This window comes from Lactuca saligna, chromosome 9 (genome assembly GCF_052625555.1).
Source record: "Lactuca saligna cultivar CGN05327 chromosome 9, ASM5262555v1, whole genome shotgun sequence".
In the NCBI taxonomy this organism is placed as follows: domain Eukaryota; kingdom Viridiplantae; phylum Streptophyta; class Magnoliopsida; order Asterales; family Asteraceae; genus Lactuca; species Lactuca saligna.
Window position 1 is genome coordinate 6,666,691 of NC_136425.1, and position 11,968 is coordinate 6,678,658.

The following is an 11,968-nucleotide window of genomic DNA, read 5'->3' on the forward strand; positions in this document are numbered from 1 at the left end:
CTATTGTGTAACCGTTTTTGACAAATAGACATATTTAAGCAAGTTTTGGTCAAACTTTTCATAGATGGTATAATACGTTGTAGAACACAACAACAAAATATACTTCTTATTTTCTTTTTTTGTTCTTAAACTTCTGAATATTATCCAATTGAGGATTTGGAAGTACCACTCAAATACTTCAATTTAAAAGTGTCAATCACGATCTCAAAATTTCTAAATGCTTTGAATCCTAAATCACCAAAAGGAATAGAAGCATATTTCTAACATATATAACATAATTTAATATCCTATAAAGTCATATATGTTAAGTATTTATGGATCATCTCTAATAAATGAAAGTTTTTTTTTTTTTTTTTTTATCACATTTCATTTTCTCTTTCGTTTTGACAATTATCATTTTGTGAGAGTTTTAGAATTTTTATTTTCCACTTGTCAATTTTTAAGGATTTCTATTTTCTTAAAATAAATTTCCATAAAATTATAATCGGTTTTATAAGGAAATAAAATCAACCTATTAATTTAATAATAAATTCTCATAAATACTCCAAACGATTTAATTTTTTTGCAAAGGTTTTAAAAGATTACCTTTTGTTTTGTAAAGTATTACTGCATAAAATATTTCATGTTTATATATTGATATTAAATTTTTATTTTTAATAACCAGTGTAATACACAGGTCTCACACCTAGTTAGCGATTAACCAAAAATAAATGTAAGAATTAGAGATATTGATAGATTTGATCACTTTTTGTTTAGAATAAATGTATTTGACGCATTCTTTAAGAGGGTGTTTGACTTAGCTTTTTAAATGACTTTTGACTTTATCTTTTAGAAAAAGTCTCAAAAGATGTTTGGCAAAAGAAAAAGGACTTTTGTAAATGACTTTTCCCATAGAGTAATTTGAGTCTTTTTGAAAAGTCACAAATACCTGATTTTTCCCAACTTTTCACCAGCTAACAATATTAAATTACCAATATACCCTTCATCTACCCTAAACATGTCTTTTTTTTGTCATTTTACATGTAAAAGTTAAACCAAACATTTTAATTTTTGACTTTTTCCATTCAAAAGTCAATTCAAACACATTTTAAAAAATAACTTTTGTAAAAAGCTCTTTTACAAAAAGTCCTTTTACAAAAAAGACTTTTACCTCACAAAAGTTAAGCCAAACACCCCTAACATTAATTGAGATGAGATATAAGTCATAATGAAAGACGATTAAAAATATATAATGTTTATTTATTTATTTATGAAAAAACATCATAAATGGTCCATGTGGTTACCCAAAATCTGAAGTCTAGTCCTCGTGGTTTAAAAACCTCATAGATGGTCCATGTGTTTTCAAAACTTTTGACGATTGGTCCTTATTGCTAACTCCATTAACTTTTGTCCGTTAATTGAGGGGTATTTTCGTCATTTCACACCACAGGGACCATTTATGATCTTTTCATTTATTTTAAAAAAAAAAAAAAAAACTAAATATAATTAAAAAAACGAAAAACTCTCTCTCTCTGTCTCTCTCTCTATCTCTATCTCTCTCTATCTCTCCCTCCCTCTCCCTCTTACGTACCCTCTTTCTATATCAAGACCCCTTTCTGTTGGTTCATCGTCACCGGTGACGAAAATGAAGACATAAAGAGCTCGAATCATGGTGATATTTTTGAGGAAACTAAAAAAGTTAAGAGTTTCTATCAAGATGGATCCAGTTGGTTGATTTCTATGTCCGATTTGGTCGATTTCTACATCCGATTTCACCTAGGTTTTCATTGTTTTCACTGTGTGTATGTGTATGTTTTTTTTTATTTCTAGAAATCGATTTGTATGTGGGTGTTCATCCCAGATCTCTGTATAGATGTGAAAGCATTATAGTCTTGAATTTATTCAATTGGAATCGTTCTAACTTTAAGCATCTGATAGAAAGAAAAGGTAGCAGGTGAGGAGAGGACACGAGTTTTTTGGAGTTGAAGGTGAAGAGGAAGCTTATTCTTGGCAGTTTCGGTAAATCCCAAGTGGAATTTTTAGCATTACTGCGAGATCTTATCTTTCTTGGTGTGTGATGGAAGAAGACGAGGGTTTCAATCAAATTCTGGTTTTTGGAAAGAACAGGAAAGATATCAAAGCAAAGTGAACGACCCACCTTCCACCATCTTGTCAGAAAATTATAGACGAAGCGGGTGGTGGTGGTTCTTTGTAGGTGAAGTACAAGAAGAAGAGAGCGCACATCTAGATGCAAAACTACGACTTGCGATGAGACATTGTGAAGGCGTTAAAAGGGGAGATAGATAATGAAGGAGATGAATCTGAAGGTCAAGGAATGGAGGTTTGCTTGTTGGAAAGGATGAAATCGAAATATGTTGAGACGTTGATTTTAGATTAGAGCTCGGACATGTAAAACATTTGAGTTGATTTGATGCTTTCGTGGTGATCTTTCCTCTGAAACAAGTTAGTGAGTAGGACAAATCATATGTGTGGTTGACTTACATCACGAACACCAGTTTCCTTTCATCAAGAACACGAGAGAGAGAGAGAGAGAGAGAGAGGGAGAGAGAGATTTTATATATTAAATAATTATATTTAGTTTTTCCTTTTTTTAAAAAAAATAACTGAAAACATCATAAATGGTCATTGTGGTGTGAAATGACGAAAATACCCTTCAATTAATGGAAAAAAGTTAACGGAGTTAGCAATAAGGACTAATTGTCAAAAGTTTTGAAAACATAGGGACCATCTATATGGTTTTTAAACCACAAGGACTAAACTTCAGATTTTGAATAACCACAGGGACCATTTATGATGTTTTTTCTTTATTTATTTTGTCATTTTATCAAACATTTTTCAATTTTTTTTCTCAAAAAGTCTACCCATTTTGTTTTTATTCTCATTAACAATATTTAACTTTTTAATATATCTTATTAGAAAACAATTTTTTTTCGAAAGTTAATATATATATAATTGTTTTGTACAAAATCTAAAATTTCATCCCAAATATATTTTTTTTATCAGAAAAAAAATACTTTTAGTGTAACCAAATTAATTTGTACCAATGTTCTAAATAATAATATCAAACCTCAATCTTTTACGAATTGTGATGAGTTACGTTGTTTATAAGGTATGACTTAAAACAATAATTTTAATATTTTTATATATATTTTCTACTATTATTCATAAATATATAAATATATGACTTAAGACAATATAATTGATGCACAAAATTTGAGTAGTAGTGTTACTAAAAAAGTTTCCGAACAAATCTAAAATAGTAAAATAATAGTGATATTCATATTTCAAGATTTTGTATCTAATATGAAAAAAAATTACACTAATGGTCAGAATAGGAGTGGTGGCTCGGGACTGCACCACATTAACGTCAACTATAAACTCTGGAGTAATGACGTGTCAGAATTAACTTTTTAGAATATTGATCTTATCTTGGACAAAAATATATTTTTTATTAAACACAAATCACCTGAATAATTCGACTAAACCTTTTAATCTTGATGTTTATTTTTGTCGATATGCCAATATTTTAAAAGTTAGTTTAGGGTTTAAATCAAGCAAAATACAAATGTTCCAACCGTTGCTTGTTAGTAATTTCGTAATTATTTGGTTAAACATGGGCATATCGATTTCCTGCTTCTTCCATATTTCCCCTAATTTTATTGCAAAACCCTAACTGATAAATTCCACCAAAATTGAATTCGGTCATCTTGTTTTGTTTGAAATTGACGTTACAGTTATTCTCATATCTTGTTGTATGAACCTGAATTTACAATTGTGAATGTGCTGCGACTGGAAAAGCTTTGGATTTGAATTTTGAAAAGATGGATGCACATTCGTCTCACTTGACGGCACCACTCCGATCGCGTAGCTCACAGACTCCGTCACCGTCGCACTCGGCCTCCGCCTCAGCAACCTCTTCAATTCACAAACGGAAGCTTAGCGCTGCGGAAGACCACGCACCTCCTTTCCCTTCGTCCTTCTCCGATACTCGCGATGGCGCGCTTACCTCCAATGACGATCTCGAGAGCATCAGTGCCCGTGGTGGCGCTGATTCCGACGATTCTGAAGAATTTGAGGACGTCGTTGATGATGACGAGGAAGAATACGATGATTCTTCGATGAGGAACTTCACTGCCACCCGTTTGGAGAATAATATGGGGCCCACAGGGCGAAACACGAAGCTGAAGACGGAAAACCCTGTGAAGGTTGAGCCTTCAGAAGTAGGGAAAGACGGTGGTCCTGGAGCTGCTGGATCAGCAGCTGCCTCAACTCCAGCTGCCGTTCCGGGGATTGTGGTTAAGGAGGACACAGTCAAAAGTATATTTACAGAGAATTTGCAGACCAGCGGAGCTTATTGCGCTAGAGAAGAGAGTTTAAAAAAAGAGGTGATCTAATTCCTGAAGTTCTAATATCTATATAATGGCGTCGTATCATGAACTTTGCTATCTATTTATCGTACTAGCTTTAGAATCAGTGAAGCAAGTTATTGATATATTATATACAGGAGGAAGCTGGAAAACTCAAGTTTGTTTGTGTATCAAATGACAATATTGATGAACATATGATTTGGTATGCATTTCTCCCTCTTCACTTCTTTTTTCTCCATGTATAAAGTGCAAATCTCTGTAATATAACTATACCAACCTCCGGATGGGCCATGAAGGTTGTTCATAATTACATTAGAGTATGAATATGATGCATATAATAGTGGAAGATTAAGAAATGAATATTGTTTCTATCTGTGTTTTTTGTCAGGTTAATTGGACTGAAGAATATATTTGCAAGGCAACTACCTAACATGCCTAAGGAATACATTGTTCGTCTTGTGATGGATAGGTTGCTTATGCTTTTAATCTCATTTCTGCTAATATTTGGAGTATGGAAGTACCCTAAAAGATAATCAAAACTTTACCCAATGCAGAGGCCACAAATCTGTAATGGTTATCAGGCGCAATACAGTTGTTGGTGGCATTACATATCGCCCTTATGTCAGGTAGATATTTTACATGTCTCACATGGTGTACTTTCATTTACTATTTGGAATCATAAGAAGAAGAATTAGTTTCTGAAAAGAGATTTTGTTTGGTTATTAATAAATAATAATATGTGACATGTTAGCCAAAAGTTTGGGGAGATAGCTTTTTGTGCAATCACTTCAGATGAACAAGTGAAGGGTTATGGTACAAGACTGATGAATCATCTAAAGCAACATGCTCGAGATATGGATGGGCTTACTCATTTTCTCACATATGCAGACAACAATGCTGTTGGTTATTTTAATAAACAGGTTAAGCATCTTTGACCTGTTTTTGACTTCATTTAGTGTAAATAATTAAATCACTTTCTTATCTGTTTCTGTAGGGATTCACAAAAGATATTTTCTTGGAGAAAGAACGTTGGCATGGGTATATTAAAGATTATGATGGAGGGATACTTATGGAATGTAAAATTGATCCAAAGCTTCCATACACTGATTTATCAACCATGATTCATCATCAGAGGCAGGTAAGACTTATTGACTCATCTTTATTAGCTTCCTTCCCATTTAGTACACAATTATCTTTTTTGAAAAATAAAAATAATAAAATTGGTTGCATTTTGTCTTTCAGGCGATTGATGAGAAGATTAGAGAGCTCTCAAATTGTCACATTGTCTACCCTGGTATTGATTTCCAAAAGGTACACATCAATTATCATATGCTGATATTCAAACTGGAAGATATTTAAATTTAACTACCCTTGATTTGTTACCTTTTTTTCAGAAAGAAGCGGGAGTTCCAAAAAGGATATTTAAACTTGAAGATATTCTTGGTTTGAGTAAGTACAAAATATAATGTTTTTTTTATTTTTAAGAGTAGTAACTGAAGTTAAATAAATAAACAGGGGAAGCTGGGTGGACACCTGATCAGTGGGGACATTCTCGTTTCAAAATTGTGAATGCTTCTCCAGATGGCACCTCAAATCAAAAATTGACCGGTTTCATGCGTTCCATTCTAAAGGCAACTTCTCAAAACCCATCCTGTCAAATTACCATTTTGCCCCTTGTCTGACCGAGTGAATTTAAATTTTATTTTATTTTTATTGTGAACAGGCAATGCATGACCATGTTGACTCGTGGCCTTTTAAGGAGCCTGTTGATGTTCGCGATGTTCCGGATTATTACGACATCATCAGAGATCCAATGGGTAAATTAATGCTATTTCAGACTTTCTTTTGTATAAAAATTTTCAAAATGTTTATATTTTTCTAATAATTTTTTTTTGATTTTATAGATCTTAAAACGATGACGAGGCGGGTGGAGTCGGAACAGTATTATGTAACGCTTGAGATGTTTCTTGCTGATGCAAGGAGGATGTTTGCCAATGCCAGAACATACAATTCCCCTGAAACTATTTACTTCAAATGTTCCACCAGGTATTCATTTCTTGAAGATAGGGGTAGTTACGTAATTTTACATTTATCTCAATAATCACACCTTTCTTTAATTAATTCTTTATGCAGGCTAGAAGCATTCTTCTCAAGTAGAGTTCAATCGGGTTTACAATCTTTTGTGAAAATTCAGCAATAAGAAATGGGAACCGGTACAGATACAATGTTGTTCAGTTGTTATGTTTATGTTATCTTGCAATTTAATTGCAAGAAAATGGTCCAGTCTGACTAGACACCAGTCAGACTGGACCGGTTTAGGTTTAGAAATGCACAAAAAATCGGCTTTGGACCGGTAAATCTATCCGTTCAGACTGGTTTTTTTAATAAACTGGGTTTTGTTGGAATGAGTTTTCTACTATTTACATTTGCCGATTTTTTAATTAATAATTTTGTTATAAGTTAAAAATAAAAAAAAATGAGTTATGTCAACTGATTAAACCACAAATGTATACATTATAATTCCGGTTTATACGGCAGCCGTTGGATGAAACATGATGTTGATGCCACAATAAACAGAAACTATAAAGATACTATGACATTTGTGGTCTATCATGGGCCGGCAAGGTTTTTTTAGTCATTCACAGTTTATAATTCCTTTTTTTTATCTCAAACCTCAAATTATGATAATAATATACGGCTGTTGTGTTTTCAACGGACTCCACTTTTCGAGCATCCACCATCCACCATAATATATAGCTTATTTGTTAAGTTTTATTTCATGATAATAAACACCAACTCATCAATGCATAAAGTTCAAGAAATCTCCATAGTAGTGGGCCATATCGACATAACTACACGAATGATCCCATTATGAAACCGGGCTGAACAATCACAAGAGCACAGCCAGTGTCCGGAATCCGGTGAGAAAGTGTACCAAAATTAACAATCATAGAAATTAAAAAAATTGTAAATCATAGATGGAGAAAGTGTATCGGAGATAACTATAACGCTCCAAAAATCATAAAAGTTTTAGAATCAACCATTAACCAACATTGTTTACAAAAAAGTCATTGTTTTAAAAGTAGTGTTATTCAAAATCAGAGTTTTCTCAAGACCAACTAACACAAAACCAGAAGATGTGCACGATCACGCATTCGCTTTCCCGTGATCATCCGAAGTAGGGATGTTATTCGGGTTGGAATCGAACCGAACCAAACCGAACCCGAATAAACCAAAAACCGAATAAGGGTAATTGTATGAACCGAAAACCGAACCAAATAAGCAATACGAGTTCAGTTCAATTCGGGTATTATTCAATTCGGTTTGGTTCCGGTCCGAATAACCCAAATAACATGTACAATATGATTAAGGAGCTGAATAACGCGAATAATCCAAATAACCCAAATAGCATTTACAATGTGATTATAAATATTGTATTTTGTATGACTTTTGTAGCTTATGATAAACATAAATAACACAGATAACACAGATTAACCATTCTTAATATAAAAAATGTAAAATCCAACCACCACAATCTTAAGATATAGTTATTAAGCAACATATTAAACACTAAACATTAAACATCCAAAACACCTAAAAAACTATCTATAAGTATATAAGTTAAACATGAAACATTATGTGGGTATTTTGGGTAATGATTGATAGAACACAAGACCGAATAAGCAATCGTGCAAGTGGAAAAAAAAAATGTGAATTTTCATATTCGGTTCGGTCCTTTTGGACCGAATAAGCCCTTATTCGGGTAACCCGGACCGAATAACCCGAAAACCAAATAAGCCTTATATAGTTACCCGGAAACCGAATCGAATTGCTTATTCGGGTCTAATTCGGTTCGGTTCGGTTCGGTTTTTGGTTTGGTTCGGGTTTTCGGACCAAATTCTCATCCCTAATCTGAAGTACCTGAAACAATAACCTGAAACTGTAAGCCAAAACTTAATTAGTTTCCCCAAAGTACCATCACACCAAATATAAAATATATAAATTAGCATGTTGGGTCAACAACCTCCCGGTTGGATTACCCTGGCCCATAACCTTCCGGTTGGATTGCCCTGCATACTACATATTGGGTCCACAACCTCCCGATTGGATTACCCTTGGCCTATAACCTCCGGGTTGGAATGCCCTCGCCCACAACCTCCCGGTTGGATTGCTCCGGTCTGTTGACTGATAAAAGTAAGCAGTAGTCTCAACCCCAACATAACATGTCGACATATAACAGATAATATACATATTCATCAAACAAATAATTATACAATCAGTAATCACAAGTAGTCCTACAGATCTACCAGTCTAATGCGTATCAGTAACTATCCGATAATCAAACAGTTCTATCACATACTCAACATATCATAACTCAGTATCTAACATGATATCAATCCATTGGGTTGGCCTTGGTGCCTTCGACCCGCAAGTATAGTGAGGAAGACTCCAATCTTAGTCCGAAGTAAATGTTGAACATATCGTAGCTTTGAAAGTCAGCACTACTGATAACCTAAACGGAACTAGGACTTAAGCTTAGATAACAATCCCAAGGCCCAAAATATCCAAACCACTCTTAGGTCAACATTGCTTAAAGGTCAAAGTCGAAAACTCAGTCGAGTCAACCCAACCGAGTCAGCCCATCTGAGTATGCTGGGCGTACTCAGCAGAATGCGGGGATTACTCGATAGTTGACCAGGAATGGAGCTTGACCGCGTACGCACAGCGTACCAACTGGTACGCCAACGTATTCATATGAACTTCTTCTTAATGCCAGTAAGTGCTTAATACTTGATCTTTTACGTCTAAATTGCAGATCCAAGTCCCAAATATCGTTCTTGACCATAAAGTTTCCAAATTTATGGTCTTGCATGGCCAAAAGTGCTAAATGCTAAAAACCCCAACCTCTTAACCCATTAAGACCACCAAACACATGCATGGGGAAGAACTAAGAGCCAAGACCCTATTTTTATGCTTCTAAACTTCTGAAAATGTCTGAAAGGACATTTTAAATGGGCTGAAGCATGTAATACTCAAAAAGGTCAAGACTTGGGACCAAAATGCTTATGAATCAAGAGCTTAGCAAGATCTAAGGAATTACAAGCCAAGTTTAAAGCTTTATACCTCTTAGAGGTTGCTAGATAGGTGAAGATTCTAGATCCAAAGCTCCTTCAAGCTTACAAGGTGGTTCTGCTTCCTTCTTTCTCTTTCAAGACCACCAAATACACACACAAGGGTCAAGAATGCTCAAACAAGTAGCCAGGGTTTGCTAAGATCATATGGATGTGTTGAAGGATGATGAGAGATGAGGTCTGGAGGCCATAAAGTTGGTTAAATAGCATCCAACCCTTAAAAATTAGGGTTTGTAGCTCAACAAGTTGTAACATCCTAAAATTTAAGACAAAAAAATCATTTTAATTAGCTAAGTTATAAAAACAGTAGTCTGAAACATCCATAGTGTTAACTCATTTCATAATAAAAAATCAGCATTTCAAATAACTAAAACATGTCATAGAATAGTATTATCAGAATACAACTCCCAAAGATCTCATAATGCAGAAATCATGGTGTGATGCGCTGCGATCCTACCGACTCCTTTCCTTTTGAAAAAGAAGTACATGAAACCAAAACTGAAGTGAGTTCTCCCATCATACCACATACCATACAATAAACATATTGTCAGGCATATCTGGATGACCGTCCTACCCTTCTAAGCATAACTGGGTGCTCAACCTACCTTTGTAAGGCATACTGTGGTGCACAACCTGCCCATGTTAAGCATATCAGGGTGCTCGACCTACCCTACCAGGCATATTTGGGTGCCCGACCTACCCTCCGGTTTATTTCAACCGGTTACGGGGACTATTTCACCCCTACCACTACCACATAATAACATAGCATTACATACTGTCAGGAATATCCAGGTGCCCAACCTACCCTGTCGGTCCTTATAACCGATAACGGGGTTTATCCCACCCCTCCTACCATTATCACATAATATCATAGCATACTCGCACATAACTCACAATAGATAACGGCATACCATACAATTATCACAAAGACAATCATCCTAACTATAATCATCTACTAGTAGGTAACTCAAAACAGGTAGTGGCATACCTTACAATCGGCATTGGTGCCTTCGACCCACTTCTACTAGAAGGTAACTCACCTCACACTACTGAAGTCCATTGCAAGAAATCCTTAGTTGCTGCCCTTGCAACCCCTCGAGCTATCATTACCATAATACCACCTGATTAGAAATTGGGTCTCAAACCATGAACCATAATCCAAATCTTGGGGTATAATGACCATTTCACCCCAGGCTCAACAAGACCCATAACTAAGGCTCAAGCCTAAAACCAATAAGCTTTAAACCATACGATCCATAAAAGCCCAATATATGGCCCAATTTCCAATTGGGCTCAAACCCTTTCATGGGACTACCTTTTAGGACCCATTCCGCACTTCATAACTCTTCAAGGGTTAACCTTGGTCAAAGTCAAGGTTAAAGTCAACATTCTGGATTGACTCAACTCGCCGAGTTGACCCATCAACTCGTCGAGTTCCATAAATCATAAAACTCAGAAACCGCGGTTCCAACTCATCGAGTTCTTTCACAACTCGTCAAGTTCCAATTATCCATAGTGTCGGGATTTTCCCATTCTACTCGTCGAGTCATCCTTGAACTCGTCGAGTTTTATCTTCACAAAATCAGGACATTTCGACCTAACTCGTCGACTTCTTTCTTAAACTTGTTGAGTTCCTCCCTATAACAGAGTCGAGACTTTTCTTACACAACTTGTCGAGTTCTTCATACTTCAAAACCCAAAAGCTATGGCCAAATCGCTAAGTCATCTCCTAGACTCGCCGAGTTTGCTCAGTAAACAGAAAAGGTTGGGGGACCACGACTCAACTCGCCGATTTGGATAAGCAACTTGTCGCGTTTTCCTAGTCTCAACTCATTCAGTCCCGTCCAAGCGAGTCTAATACCTCCAAACCATAGATATGGACTCTAAGGACGGGAAGTTCATGTAAAGCTTCAAGATTTATCCACATGCATGGCCATTCAGGGCTAGAAAGGCCAAAATAGGAGCTTAGAGGTTGCATGGGACTTCCACGGCCATAAAGTTGGCACCTTTATGCCATGAGAGCGCCTTTAGACACTAGATCTTAAGTGGTCTTCACTTGGGATGCCTAAATCCCAATAGTCTTATTATTTGGGACCAAAACCCACTTAAAAGTGCCAAGAAGGAGATCTAATCATACAATAGACAAGGTAGGAGCTTTATACCTTTGATGAACCAGAAATGATGCTAAACTTCTTGATCTACTCTTCTCCAACACTTCCTTGCTCCTTCTTCGAGTATCTTCTTCTTCAAACCTCAAAGAATGCACCAAGAATGTCTCAAAACTCTCAAAAGTGCATTAGGGTTTTGTGGCTAGGGTTTGGGATGATAGAGGCTGTAAATGAGGTCAAACCCTAGAGCTTAAGTTGTTTAAATAGGGTGCAAAACCCCGAATTTAGGGTTTCCCAAAGCCAGTCTAACTTGTGGAGTTGGTCCCTTCCAACTCGTCGAGTTGGTTTTCCAAACCCGCGA

General features: G+C 35.7%; 1 protein-coding gene across 1 annotated transcript; it reads left to right on the top strand.

Moving 5' to 3' along the window:
* Window positions 1-3,609: 3,609 nt before the first annotated feature.
* HAG1 (histone acetyltransferase of the GNAT family 1) lies at window positions 3,610-6,772 on the top strand. The gene is made up of 12 exons (XM_078975464.1): window positions 3,610-4,385; window positions 4,505-4,569; window positions 4,756-4,836; window positions 4,922-4,993; window positions 5,119-5,287; window positions 5,362-5,505; window positions 5,610-5,678; window positions 5,762-5,816; window positions 5,883-5,998; window positions 6,091-6,184; window positions 6,272-6,413; window positions 6,501-6,772. The coding sequence occupies exons 1-12, from the start codon at window positions 3,822-3,824 to the stop codon at window positions 6,565-6,567; spliced, it is 1,638 nt and encodes a 545-aa protein (XP_078831590.1). The 5' UTR covers window positions 3,610-3,821; the 3' UTR covers window positions 6,568-6,772.
* Window positions 6,773-11,968: the final 5,196 nt, after the last annotated feature.

Excerpts from the sequence above, each read along its gene's own strand:
- HAG1 (XM_078975464.1), top strand. The coding sequence starts at position 3,822 with ATGGATGCACATTCGTCTCACTTGACGGCACCACTCCGATCGCGTAGC. Across the intron at positions 4,994-5,118 it reads ACATATCGCCCTTATGTCAG|CCAAAAGTTTGGGGAGATAG; the intron begins GTAGATATTTTA and ends GTGACATGTTAG. Across the intron at positions 5,817-5,882 it reads TGAAGATATTCTTGGTTTGA|GGGAAGCTGGGTGGACACCT; the intron begins GTAAGTACAAAA and ends ATAAATAAACAG.